The following is a 12,732-nucleotide window of genomic DNA, read 5'->3' as shown; positions in this document are numbered from 1 at the left end:
TATTATGAGCCATCCTCCCCTCAGAGCTTTCTGTGAACTGCAGGTGGCAGTAAATCACCAACCTTAGCTTTATACCTGTTCAAACAACACACACAGGGTGTTAGTTTCATTAGTAGAACTCATTGAGAAACTCAGATTAGCTAATTGCCAACAAGCTGGTAAAACCAAAAACTAAAAGTACAGCTATCATGCTTGTAAACTAATTATAGTGTTCAAAAACCATATTAATAAAAGTTAAACGTTGGAGGGGCGTTAAAGTGGGTTTTTCTCAGTCGTATCGTATGTGGTAAACACAACATTTCCACTTGGTTATGAACGCAACATTTGAACGTTTCAACATGTAATACCACAGCGTTCTCCTCTTTATGGTTTGAATCACTGAGGTATTTTTGAATTCGCGGTGGCGCGCTATTAAATTCCTCACTTGTGCAAAATGGCTCCCGGAAGATGAAATCCCTATAACCCGGAAATCAACCGTGATCAGTAGTTTATTTGGAAACGCGTAGCTAGCAGAACAGCTAGCTATTTCTCCAGCCGTTGTTTTAACCAAGTCGTTTTAAACTTATGTCATAATTTATAGCCGTGTGTAGCGTATTGTGAAACTACGGGAGATGGGAGTCCCCGCATTTTTTCGTTGGTTGAGTCGGAAATATTCTACGATTGTTGTCCATTGTACTGAGGAGAGGGTACGTCTTTGTTTGTAGCCAGCTAGCCGATTGGTAGCGCTAGCTAGTGTTGCGCATTTTAAAGGCCGTGTAATAATTATATGCTATTTATTCCTGTAAGGTGTTTGTTAGCACAGGTACGAACGTTACTGCACTTTAGATATAAAATTACCTAACTAGCTATTATTTCTCTTAACGATATGAGTAGTGTAACATTAACATAGCATTTTTAGATTGAATGAACAATGTATGGGATGCACGCAACTGACGTTAGCAAGACAACGCACCAACTATGCTACTTGCAATTTAGATGGGTACACATGCACGTCATTATCACAGGGCCAGTCTAGCCTTGGGCTAAGATGGCCAACTCCATCGTAAATTGTGGAGTTTATCGGTGACTGGAGCTCCGACGTAACATTAAAGGAAGTTTATCAGAAAACTGACTTCAGCACCCCAAAAAAATAACACAACGTTACACAGAACAATGTCGTGTGATTCTTTGGGCACTAAAATACGTTTTCTTATTAGCTTAATTAATAACTAGTCGCCACTCAGTTCCATCGTAAATCGGTGTTTAATTGTCTGGGGCTGAGAATAATTCATTGTGAAACGACTTGAGTGACAAACTCGCTTTCAGAGCTTTTACTGCGTGTGTCGTTGCGCAAGAGTCGAGTTGGCTTTCCATTGGTTTGCAAACAAACGGAAACTAGAAGGCCAGTCAATGCTATGACTAGAGAACGGTTGGCAGAGTCTTATGCATGGCATAGCCAAGTAATGTTACATAAATAAGGTTATCATTAGTTGTGTCATTCCAATAATGTTTAATTAATTTTGGTTTCATCTTCCCTTTACTCACAGTCCAAGGAATGCAACGGTGTACGGATTCCTGTTGATACCAGTAAACCGAATCCAAATGAAGTGGAGTTTGACAATTTGTACTTGGACATGAATGGGATCATTCACCCCTGTACACATCCTGAAGACAAGTGAGTCCTCCTCACAGAACATAGCATTGTCCCAAATGCCACCATATTCCCTTTATATCAATCAAATCAGCTGATGTCACAGTGCTGTACAGAAACTTTATAATACACTTTATAGTGTACCTTTGACCAGGTCCCATAGAGCGCTGGTCAAAAGTAGTGCAGTATATAGGGAATACTGTGCCATTTGGAATACAGTCAATAGCTATGAATCTCTATGGTAGTACTCTTGTGTATTACATTGAGTTGTGATGTTAATCTAGTATTAACCCTCTAAAACTCCACTTCACTTTCACAGGGCTGCACCCAAAAATGAAGATGAAATGATGGTTGCCATCTTTGAATACATGGATCGGCTCTTCAACATTGTGCGGCCCAGAAGGGTTCTTTACATGGCTATTGATGGAGTGGTAAGTTCTGCTGCTTTCTTTTCATCAGAGAGAAACATTTTTCTATTAATCCCTTTTAGATATCCTACAGTTTTGTTCAAACAATATGTTGGCCAATGACCTGTGCAGCAGTTGTGACAATCTGTTTATCTCTGAACAGGCCCCTCGTGCCAAAATGAACCAGCAGCGGTCCAGGCGATTCCGCGCCTCCAAGGAAGGTGTGGAACTGGTTGAGGAGAAATCCCGCATCCGAGAGGAGATCCTCGGGAGAGGTGCATATATTTTCAGAAAACTGTCTATACTTTATCGTTCCAATAGCATTTAGACTGTTAAGCACATTTAATTACAAATATTTGCCATAACAGAATTACATACAAAATATATGTAACAACTTTTTAATCTTCACGTTTTAGGAGGGTATCTTCCACCTGATGAGATCAAGGAGAGATTTGACAGTAACTGTATCACCCCAGTAAGTATTTGAGGCTTTTCTTGTAGAATAACAATATTTTCTAAGGCTGTGTTACTGTCGCCAATATTTTGCAGTGTAAAAAGTCTTCATGACGGTGCGCTAAAGCTGAGATCTCTGATTGCAGAGGAACTTGCCCCTGGTACTTTTTGACACATTTTTGTCAGACTGCTAAATTGTGAATACTCTCTGGAAATGCATTATTATTAATTTGAATATTCTCTAGGGCACAGAGTTCATGGACAACCTTGCAAAGTGTCTCCGTTACTACATTGCAGACAGACTCAGTAATGACCCTGGATGGCGTAACATTACAGTAAGTATTATTGCAAAAAGGTGATAGCATCTCCGAAAAAGAGCACAACAAATTCTAATGCATTGGTGGTCTTTAATTTATTAAAAAGCTGACACGTTTTGACCTCAAGCTGAATCGTTTTTAAGTGTTATGTTGGTCAGTTCTTCTGCTCAGACTTGTTATGGCCTTAGAACAGGGCTGCCCAACCCTCTTCCTGGAGATCTACAGTCCTGTGGGTTTTCAGTCCAACCCTAATTTAACACACCTGATTCTACTAATTAGCTGCTGAACAAGACCTTAACTAGCTGAAACAGATATGCTAAATTAGGGTTGGACTGAAATCCTACAGGACAGTAGAGCTCCAGGAAGAGGGTTGGGCAGCCCTGCCTTTTAGAACATTTCTCAAGATGTGCTTATTGGAAATTAAACCAAGGTCAAGTCTGACATGGTCATATGCATTGAATATTGCTATCATTGTTCATATGAAAACATTCGTTTTAGGTCATATTGTCTGACGCCAGTGTCCCTGGTGAGGGGGAGCATAAGATCATGGACTATATCAGGCGACAGAGAGGTATGAGTCATTTTCAATATGTGGTTATTGACGCTTTTTTAAAGGTCATTTGTGACATTGTGATTTTTGCCAGGCATATTACAAAGTCTCAAATGGCCTTCCGTCTCAGTGCAACTTTTATTTCAAGTTCTGCAATCACATGTATGCTAACTATATGTAATGACTCATACTCCATCCGTTTATCTTTTTTGTTTCTCACAGCTCAGCCTCACCATGACCCCAACACACACCACTGTCTTTGTGGAGCGGACGGTAAGCTTTGCACCACAAGGGTCTCTTAAGTATTGAAGAGTAACCAACAATGGGAGAGTGTTGCGCGTCTATAGCAAGAGCTTTCCCCAAAGCTGTGTTTTTATATATCCTGCAACTTCTAACTATGAGAGAGCATGATGGGTAAAGACAAGCAAATTAGATCCCACAATTACTGTTAAGACTCTTGTCAAACCAACTTGAAGGTATGTCGATGCACAGTGATCCATATTCAGGTTTTGTTGATCTTGTCAATAATTGTAGGGAATACAATGTTACCTTATTGAGCCTGACGGGCTGAAGGTCTGTGGGTGACGGTGTACATGCTTTGTTTTTCTAAGACTACGTTTGAGACGACTAATAATGAAGTTCGTGATACCGCGCATATAGACAGGTTCCTAGTTTCCAGTCCTTAAAAACAGTTACTGTCATTACTTGTAACTCTCCAACCTTGTACATTGTCAGACGATAGAGCGTCACTGTTTTCTGCAGGCCTTATTGTTCTGCTATATTAATGGCCAGTTAGTTTTGAATGGGTGCACTTACACAGGACATGATAGATAAAAGCTTCAGCATTCCGTGGTTCATGATGCACTTGGTGAGCAAAGGAGGGATTTTATTGTATGTAATTAGCTTGAAGAGGAGCTTGATACATTCCGGCTGTGCCACAAATGGCATCCTAGGCCTTATGTTAGTGCACTACTTTTGACCGGGGTCTGTGGGGCTCTGGTCAAATGTTGTGCACTTTCTAGGGAAACGGTGCCATTTTGGGCGCAGCGCTCTCCCCCTCCTTCCAAATGGATAAATCATGGTATTGTACGTTTATATTAGCATTTGTAGATGATAATGCAGGCATGGCTCATAATGTAGACTAGGTCATTTAATTAACATAATGCCGTAGAAACCTGAGTTAATTGTCCCAGATGACAAAGCAGGTATAAAATGCAGTACTTCAGAGCTATTTTCAGCCTTTCAATGTATTCAAGATTTTCTGTTTGCACAAAAATACTGAAGGGTCGAAACACGTGGGTTTTTACATTTAACAATAGACGGTCTTTCAACTGCCACTGTTATCCAAAAGTTGCTGAATATCCTCTTCAATTCTGTTTGCATATTCTATTTTGGATTTCCCTAGCTGACCTTATCATGCTGGGCCTTGCCACTCATGAGCCCAATTTCACCATCATCCGAGAGGAGTTCAAGCCCAACCAGCCCAGGCCCTGTGCTATGTGTGGACAGAAAGGCCATGAGCTCAAGGACTGCCAGGGAGTGGCCAGGGAGAAACAGGGAGAGGTACATTGACATTATAGCTGTGTCTCCAAGGGCCAGTTTCACAGACATAGATTAGGCCCAGTCCAAGACTAAAAATCATTATCAGTGGAGCTTCTCCATTGAGTTTGGTTTTTAGTCCAGCACTATGCTTTTAATAAACCTCCCCTAAAAAGGTCAACATTCCATTTGCTCTACATTGATCAACAGCGTTGACTAATGTTGTGTTCTTATTGCAGCATGATGAGTTTGCAGACGCTATGCCGGCTTCTGAACAGGAGTTCATATTCATCAGGCTGTGCGTTTTGCGTGAGGTACGTTCTGTCAGATGTCTTCTTGAATTTCTAAAAAGACTGCTAGTTGTGTTTTTGGACATGTAGCTAGTAATTCTCTAATCCGTTGTGTTATTGGTTATGTGTGAAATACGTCCTTGACTTCAGATCAGATGTTGAGGCATGAGTCTCTCCAGTTTTAGGTGTATTTATCAAGGTCTTTTTCCTTTTCCACAGTACCTGGAGCGAGAGTTGACAATGGCCAGTCTGCCCTTTCCCTTTGACTTTGAGAGGACTGTCGACGACTGGGTCTTCATGTGCTTCTTCGTTGGCAATGATTTCCTGCCTCACTTACCGTCCTTAGAGATTAGGTAAGCCTGACTGAACTGAGATGATGCTTACGGTCTTGAAAACACCTTGACAACAATGAATTCTTGCTCTTTCCATACATTTCAGTTGTTGATGATACTTTGTCTTTCAGAGAGGGTGCGATAGATCGACTGGTGGGCATCTACAAAGATGTTGTGCACAAGACTGGGGTAAGTGTTGTCAGTGTAGGCTTAGGTATGTCCCCTCCAAGAAAATTATTTGGTTCAGTTTCCCAAATACTGATTTTTAGTCCTGGACTAAAAAGCATGCTCAATTGGAATTCTCCATTGAAAAAGGTTTTTGGTCCAGGACTAGGCTTAAGTTGTCTAGGACACATGCCCTTAAAAGCTGTCCTGACTTTCCTCCTTGACCAGGTATTTGTTCATAGCCTTAACTTGGTCTTTGTCTCTCCTCACAGGGTTACATCACAGAGAATGGCTTTGTCAAGTTGGAGAGTGTTGAGTTGATCATGCAGGCTATCGGTGTGGCTGAGGACAACATCTTCAAGAAGCGCAAAGAGGATGATGTAAGACTGAGGATCAGGAGCTTTCAGCAGGGAAATTACTGCTCAATGGATTATATTCTTCTCTGGCTAAACATTGGGCTGGGAGATTTTCCATATGATTTACATTAACCAATGCATGGGTATTTGATTTAAAATGGCTCTTTCAGGTAGGTATTTGACACTATCATTTAAGATAATGTAGATGCCAAAGTCAGGGAATTAGCCATTGTGAACTGAAAGCCATGTCCTTTTCCAGCTCCACTGTTTGTGTAACTAATGGGGTTTGTCTTGTAGGAGGGATTCAAGCGAAGGAATAAGGAGAAAAAGAAGAGGATGAAGGTAAGTGGGAAGATGTACCCATGTTATAGCTATTTGCTTGACAAGATGTTTTGAATGAAGCCCTCAGTCCTCAATGGGCAATCACACACGGTATTTTTCATTTATTCTAAAACTGTCTATGTTGTAGCTCTGTATTGAAGATGAGAACTGTTTGAAATGTTCCCTCACTAGATGTGTTTAATCAGGGGTGCACAACTCTGGCCCTTGAGGGCTGCTGCATTGTGTGCTAGTTCTTCTTTCTTTGGACAGTGACTAATTTAGACCTGGGAAACCAAAAGTCTGCAAGATTTGGAAATGAGGAACTACGAAACAAGTGGGAAAACTTACATTGTTAATTGTGACAAAGTATGTGTATGAATTTGTGTTCCCTAGGCTCAGCAGCAGGGCCCATCCTTCCTGACCAGCGGTCAGTTTGCCCCCCAGGCCCTTGGCGGCAGAGGCAGACCTGAGGTGGTTCAGAATGCCCGGCACCAAGCCTTCGATATGAGGATGCAGGGCAGAGACCAGCACAACAGGGTATGATGAGGGCTGATCATGGGGATATTGCTTCTGGTTAACTTGGTGCAGAAGGAAGACTCCTATTATTTACTTGCCACTAATGAGATGTTAGGGTGCAGCAGGCGATATGGGACGTTCGTACAACTCTGTGGTTAGTGTCTGCTCTGAGATTGGGTGTTCAATTCCCAACCGAGTCATACCAAGACCACTGCTTGGCACTTGACATCGATGACGTTTCTAGACCTGACCTCCAGGTGCCCCCCCCCCCATTTGATTTTGTTAGTCACTCTCACTCATATCATATGAGCATGGTGTAAGTCATGGCAAAATGTGTAGAATTGCAGGAAATTAGCTTTAAAACGGCTTAATTTCTCTTCCCTATTGCAAAATGTGTGGAATTGCACAACATTAACTTTACAGTTGCAGTTTGTAGTGATTTGAAGACTGTACCAGAATTTATGGCTTGTATTGATCAAATGCAGCGCAGGAATTTTGTCCATGTTAAATTGTGTGTGTATATACAGTAAATGAGGGTTCTGGCGGCTCTGTTATGGTGTGAGGTACGTTTTCCTGGCATGATTAAGGTCCACTCAACCCCTTAGCGTGCAATGTTAAACGGCAAATACACCGCCATTCTGAGTGATCACGGTGAAGCATTTCTATCCTGATGGGAGTGGCCTTTTCCAGGATGACAATGCCCTCATCCACATGGCATGAGTGGTCATTGAATGGTTTGATGAGCATGAAAACATTGTAAACCATATGCCATGGCCGCCTTGGTCACCAGATCTCAACCTAATTGAACACTTATGGGCGCTTTTCATCAACAAAACATCAAATTATGCAATTTCTCGTGAAAGAATGTCTTTGCATTCCTCCAATAGATTTCCAGACACTTGTAGAAACTATGCCAAGGCGCATTGAATCTGTTCTGGTGGCCCAACGCCCTATTAAGACACTTTGTTGCGTTTCATTTATTTTGACAGTTGTCTGTATGTATCCAGGGCTTTAAAGTGTGACCATTTTTGGTCTCATGTGCTCCTAAATATTTTGCTGTAATTATTAGCGATTATTAGCAACTTTTGTAAATTTGTGCATGAGGTAGAAATAATGCGGTGCGACTTGAGTTCCACCATCAGCTTGAAGACTGTCCTCTTTTTGGTCAAGGTCAGTCTCTGCTGCAGGAGGGAGAGCAGAGGGGTGGTGACCATCAGATGCAATCAGTCCAGTAAAAATATACAGTAAATGATTTAATTTATGCTCACGTGGGTGTACCTCACAAGTAATACAACTAATCTATTACCAGTGTGATCATAAACCTTAAGTTTAGAAGTTTAATTTTAATATGGCCTGAGAAGAACAACATTGGCAACACAGGGCTATTCAAGCATAGTGATTATGTATTGGGCCTATAGCCTACTGCACAAACCTCATTGATACAGAACTGGTTTTAATTGGTTAGGCCAGACAAAGATGGTTTACTGTTTAAACAGATTTTATTTATTCTGAAAAGGTGAGCTGAGTTTTTTTTATTTAGTATATATATTTTTTTGTATTTATCTAAACTCACACATTATTTCCCCTTGCTCCCTGGCATTTAGTTGGGTAGGGCGGGGGTTAATCTAAGCCTCGCTGTCTGCATGTCCGACCTCGGAAACATCTCTGTTGTACCTAGACTGAACTGTGCCCAGATAAATGGGTTGACTAGCCCTCCGCTATCGTGTAGTGCTGAACGGCATTTACCTGTGACTGTATTCAGGATACAGCACTGCCTCTTGTCCCTTATTACTTAAATATTTGTTAAATTGTATTCTTGAATTAGAATAAAAGCATCTGCTAAATGAGATTTTTTTTCCCTAAGTGACTTACATAGACTAGGCCTTTACTTTGTAGATAGACAATCATTCAAGGTCTGTCATGTAGCATTGGAAAAAGTACATTAAAATCCAGCCATAGAATACATTTTTATTTATTTAACATGTGCAATTAGAAGCGTCAATCCACTGAAGCAAATTTGAGCCCAGTCGGCCTATACAGTCAATCACTCACCACATCCTCCTTCTATTGCCTCATCTGGCTGCCATGAAAAGCCCCCACCTTGGAGTCAGTTACCGCATCATTGTGGAGCTCCTGATCGGCATGTGCCACTGGCAATGCATTTTGCAGGATATGCGGGCTGTGTTCGGCAGCGCATGATAAAGGTCCACATTTAATGTTGTCTTTTGTTTTCTGTCGACCTGCTACAGGCAGAACCGGTAAAATGTAATTTATGAATCGCGAATCCCCATGCAGCCGACACACTTCGATGTCGTCGCTCATTTTGATTTCAATCTGGCTGTCCAATACTATCTGCTTTGCTAATGAATACTCTGATCTCTGGCCAGTGATTTGGTTTGTTGATATTGTTTATAACGAGGACTTTCCACCGTCCTCAGCCACGCTGGCATGCTAGAGAAATGAAATATCTGCACGTATGGTTCCGAGCGGGTGTCACTGTCCAATCCGAGGCCCCGAATGTTAACAAGCATGTGATCTGAGGTGGTTTGGTCTTTTACTCTTGGGTATCAGCTTGGGAAATCCTCGAGCGGACAGTGCATCAATTGGCAAAAATAAAAGGTCAAGAGGGGCATCTGTTAAAATGTAAATCAAGTTTGTCTGGCCTAATTGTTACATAGGCTTACGTTTGTCGTGTTCCGGAAAAATATCGGAGCAGTAGGTCATTGCTACCGATGAAGAATTTTAATTTGGAGCCCTGTATGTACCTGATGTTAAGTCTGAGCGCGGTACCCGTTTTCTATTAATGCCAGTCTTTCCAAGTAATTTATTAAAGTTTATGAATGTACATTGTAAGAAGCAGTTACAGTGCCTCCATTCGCTCTGCCTTTGCTACGTAAATGCATGAGAACAATAGCCCGAGTTTGCACATGAATAAGGTGTTCACAAAGGAAGCGTGGCAAAGGGGAAGGTCTGCACTCTCTACTTGAGGTGGTTTTATTGCAATAGGATCAGGTATGAGCTCGCACACACAGGAGAATATCAGTCCCAACCGCTCTTGCGTCCTCCGCGATGGTGGAAACCTTGTCCACAAGCTTTCATTTTTTAAGTTGCTTAGCGGGTTGCTTCTTGTCAGACTGAAAGATGGTTTGGGGATATTTATTTCTAAGGATATGTCTTCCTTGTATGCTGTCTCCTGACTGTCTTCTCCGTCTTGTATCTTGTCCAGGCAGGGACCAGTGATGGGCAGGATGGCCGGGGTGTGAAGCGGAAAGCCGAGGACAGCGACAGCGAACCAGATCCTGAAGACAATGTCAGGTAAATGCCTACGCTACAGTCAATCAGCCAGTCAGTCAACCAGGTACTCTGTCAACCAACCAGGCAGGCATCTCAGCTAGGGAGATGGTGTGATTTATGCCTCTCCACTGCAGGGCCCCTCTGTGGTTTCCTACCACCTCCAACCACCCTCTCCTAGTCCATGCAAGTGATTAATATGGAAAGAAGGAATATTCTCAAATTCCTGACGCGCTCGCCAAAGCTGTTAAATCCATTGGGCTAAATTGGTATTCATGGAGGCTTTCCTGTTACTAGGCTGCTCTCCTTGTGGGCCAGTGTGGAGGATGGACTAGACAGATGCTGCTCATCCTTGATTATGTGTGCAGAATGGCACTGCATCGCCAATCTACTAGTATGTCGAAACCATTAAACTACTTCCTAAAGAAGCAAACTAGTTTTTCTGCCAAGCCTTCATAGAAATGGACTACTATGGTAATTACCAGGTCCTGTATGTAAGATGAGGAAATGGTGCTCTATGTTACTCGGCATAGTGACAAACAATGCAAAGGCTGAGAATGGTTTTATTGATGAGCAGGGCCTGGGCTTTCATTCTTGCTTGTTAGATGGCTTTGTCATCTATACAATAGGAGTCAGCAACAGGGTGGCGAGTGATTACTTTTTTCGGGCCCCCCAAAGTTAAGTAAAATTATATACAGTGCCTCCGGAAAGTATTCAGACCCTTCTTTTTCCACATTTTGGTACGTTACAGCCTTATTCTAAAATTGAGGGGGGAAACTATTGAATCAATATACACACTACCCCATTGTGACAAAGCAAAAAATGTTTTTTTTTTTAAACATATTTTTTAAATATTACATTTACATAAGTATTCAGACCCTTTACTCATTACTTTGAAGCACCTTTTCCAGCAATTACAGCAACGATTCTTCTTGGGTATGATGCTACAAGCTTGGCACCTGTATTTGGGGAGTTTCTCCCCTTTTCTGCAGATCCTCTCAAGCTCTGTCAGGTTGGATGGGGAGCATTGCTGTACAGCTATTTTCAGGTCACTCCAGAGATGTTAGATCGGGTTCAAGTCCAGGCTCTGGCTTGGCCGCTCAAGGACAGAGACTTGTTCCAAAGCCCCTCCTGTGTTGTCTTGGCTGTGTGCTTAGAGTCGTTGTCCTGTTGGAAGGTGAACCTTTGCCCCAGTCTGAGGTTCTGAGCGCTCTGGAGCAGGTTTTCATCAAGGATCTCGCTGTACTTTGCTCCGTTCATCTTTGCCTCGATCCTGACTAGTCTCCCAGTCCCTGCCGCTGAAAAACATCCCACTGCATGATGCTGCCACCATGCTTCTCCGTAGGGATGGTGCCAGGTTTCCTCCAGACGTGATGCTTGGCATTCAGGCTGAAGAGTTCATTCTTGATTTCATCAGACCAGAGAATCTTGTTTCTCATGATCTGAGAGTCTTTAGGTGCCTTTTGGCAAACTCCAAGCGAGCTGCCATGTGCCTTTAACTGAGTAGTGGTTTCTGTCTGGCCACTACCATAAAGGCCTGATTGGTGGAGTGCTGCGGCGATGGTCGTCCTTATGGAAGATTCTCCACAGAGAAACTCCAGAGCTCCGATTGTCCATCAGGCTCTTGGTCACCTCCCTGACCAAGGCCTTTCTCCCCGGATTGCTCAGTTTGGCCGAGTGGCCAGCTCTAGGAAGAGTCTTGGCAGTTTCATTTAATAATTAAGGCCACTGTTCTTGGGGACCCTCAATGCTGCAACAGGTATTTCCGTTATTTTTTTTTTATTATTATTTTTTTAATTCAAAGCTTGTTTTCGCTTTGTCATTATGGGGTATTGTACAATGTTGCAAATTTGCTAGCAGGAGTTTCAGGCAGGACCCAGTTATTACAATGGGTAATGCAATGTTTCCAGTTCCTTGCAGACAGGCCATGCGTAGCCAATGTGATTTATAGGATATTCATATTCATCAGGATATTTTCTTCCTGTAGGCTGCAATGTTTTGATTTGTTGGCTTTATGTAGGTTATTTTTACAAATGGGCAATAGTTACTTTTAGATTTGTTTTAATTTTCATTTAGAATTTTGATTAACCACATTACCATTTATTTTGAGATATAAAAACTTTATTATAAATGAGAAATGTGCATATGAAAATCATAACTGGCATGCAGATCAGTAGAAATTGTAGATGAATTTGACACTCCAAATGGAAAAGGTTGCTGATCGCTGGTGTAGCCTATTACCGGCAAAGTCAGGAGCGTAACGCAGCAAAGGTCAGTGAGAGGAGGGGGGTCGGGAAAAGTTTATTTTTTTTAATTTTTATTTTTTTCAGGCTAGGCTAAATTGATCTCTGGCTTCCTATTTTTTGAAATGCATCTTCATTTTTAATCGCAGTGCTCAAAGCAGAAAAGGTCAGCCTACATATAGTGGATTTTATTCAAACATAATGTGTGTGTATATGTCTCTCTCTCTCTCAATGTTTAAGAATCGATTGGCCGAAAGAACAGATGACTCTCGGTTGACCAAGATGTGTTTTTTTTTTTTTTTTTGGCGCACCCGTAAAATGA

The 12,732-nt window shown here is 42.0% G+C and overlaps 1 protein-coding gene across 1 annotated transcript in view; it reads left to right on the top strand.

Annotated features, from left to right (window-relative positions):
* The first annotated feature begins 439 nt into the window (after positions 1-439).
* LOC100380636 (5'-3' exoribonuclease 2) overlaps positions 440-12,732 on the top strand; it is a 29,229-nt gene continuing 16,936 nt past the window's right edge. The window contains exons 1-16 of the mRNA XM_014204881.3: positions 440-686; positions 1,527-1,654; positions 1,950-2,061; positions 2,201-2,312; positions 2,454-2,512; positions 2,736-2,825; positions 3,306-3,378; positions 3,580-3,630; positions 4,763-4,920; positions 5,136-5,210; positions 5,406-5,539; positions 5,650-5,707; positions 5,956-6,063; positions 6,337-6,381; positions 6,754-6,897; positions 10,103-10,191. Coding sequence (XP_014060356.1) covers positions 612-686; positions 1,527-1,654; positions 1,950-2,061; positions 2,201-2,312; positions 2,454-2,512; positions 2,736-2,825; positions 3,306-3,378; positions 3,580-3,630; positions 4,763-4,920; positions 5,136-5,210; positions 5,406-5,539; positions 5,650-5,707; positions 5,956-6,063; positions 6,337-6,381; positions 6,754-6,897; positions 10,103-10,191 — 1,511 coding nt within the window. The 5' untranslated portion in view covers positions 440-611. The remainder of the gene's footprint in view (positions 687-1,526; positions 1,655-1,949; positions 2,062-2,200; positions 2,313-2,453; positions 2,513-2,735; positions 2,826-3,305; positions 3,379-3,579; positions 3,631-4,762; positions 4,921-5,135; positions 5,211-5,405; positions 5,540-5,649; positions 5,708-5,955; positions 6,064-6,336; positions 6,382-6,753; positions 6,898-10,102; positions 10,192-12,732) is intronic.

This window comes from Salmo salar, chromosome 06 (genome assembly GCF_965601325.2).
Source record: "Salmo salar chromosome 06, fSalSal1, whole genome shotgun sequence".
NCBI lineage: Eukaryota > Metazoa > Chordata > Actinopteri > Salmoniformes > Salmonidae > Salmo > Salmo salar.
Note: the sequence above shows the minus strand (reverse complement) of the source record. Positions and strands in the feature narration are given on the sequence as shown.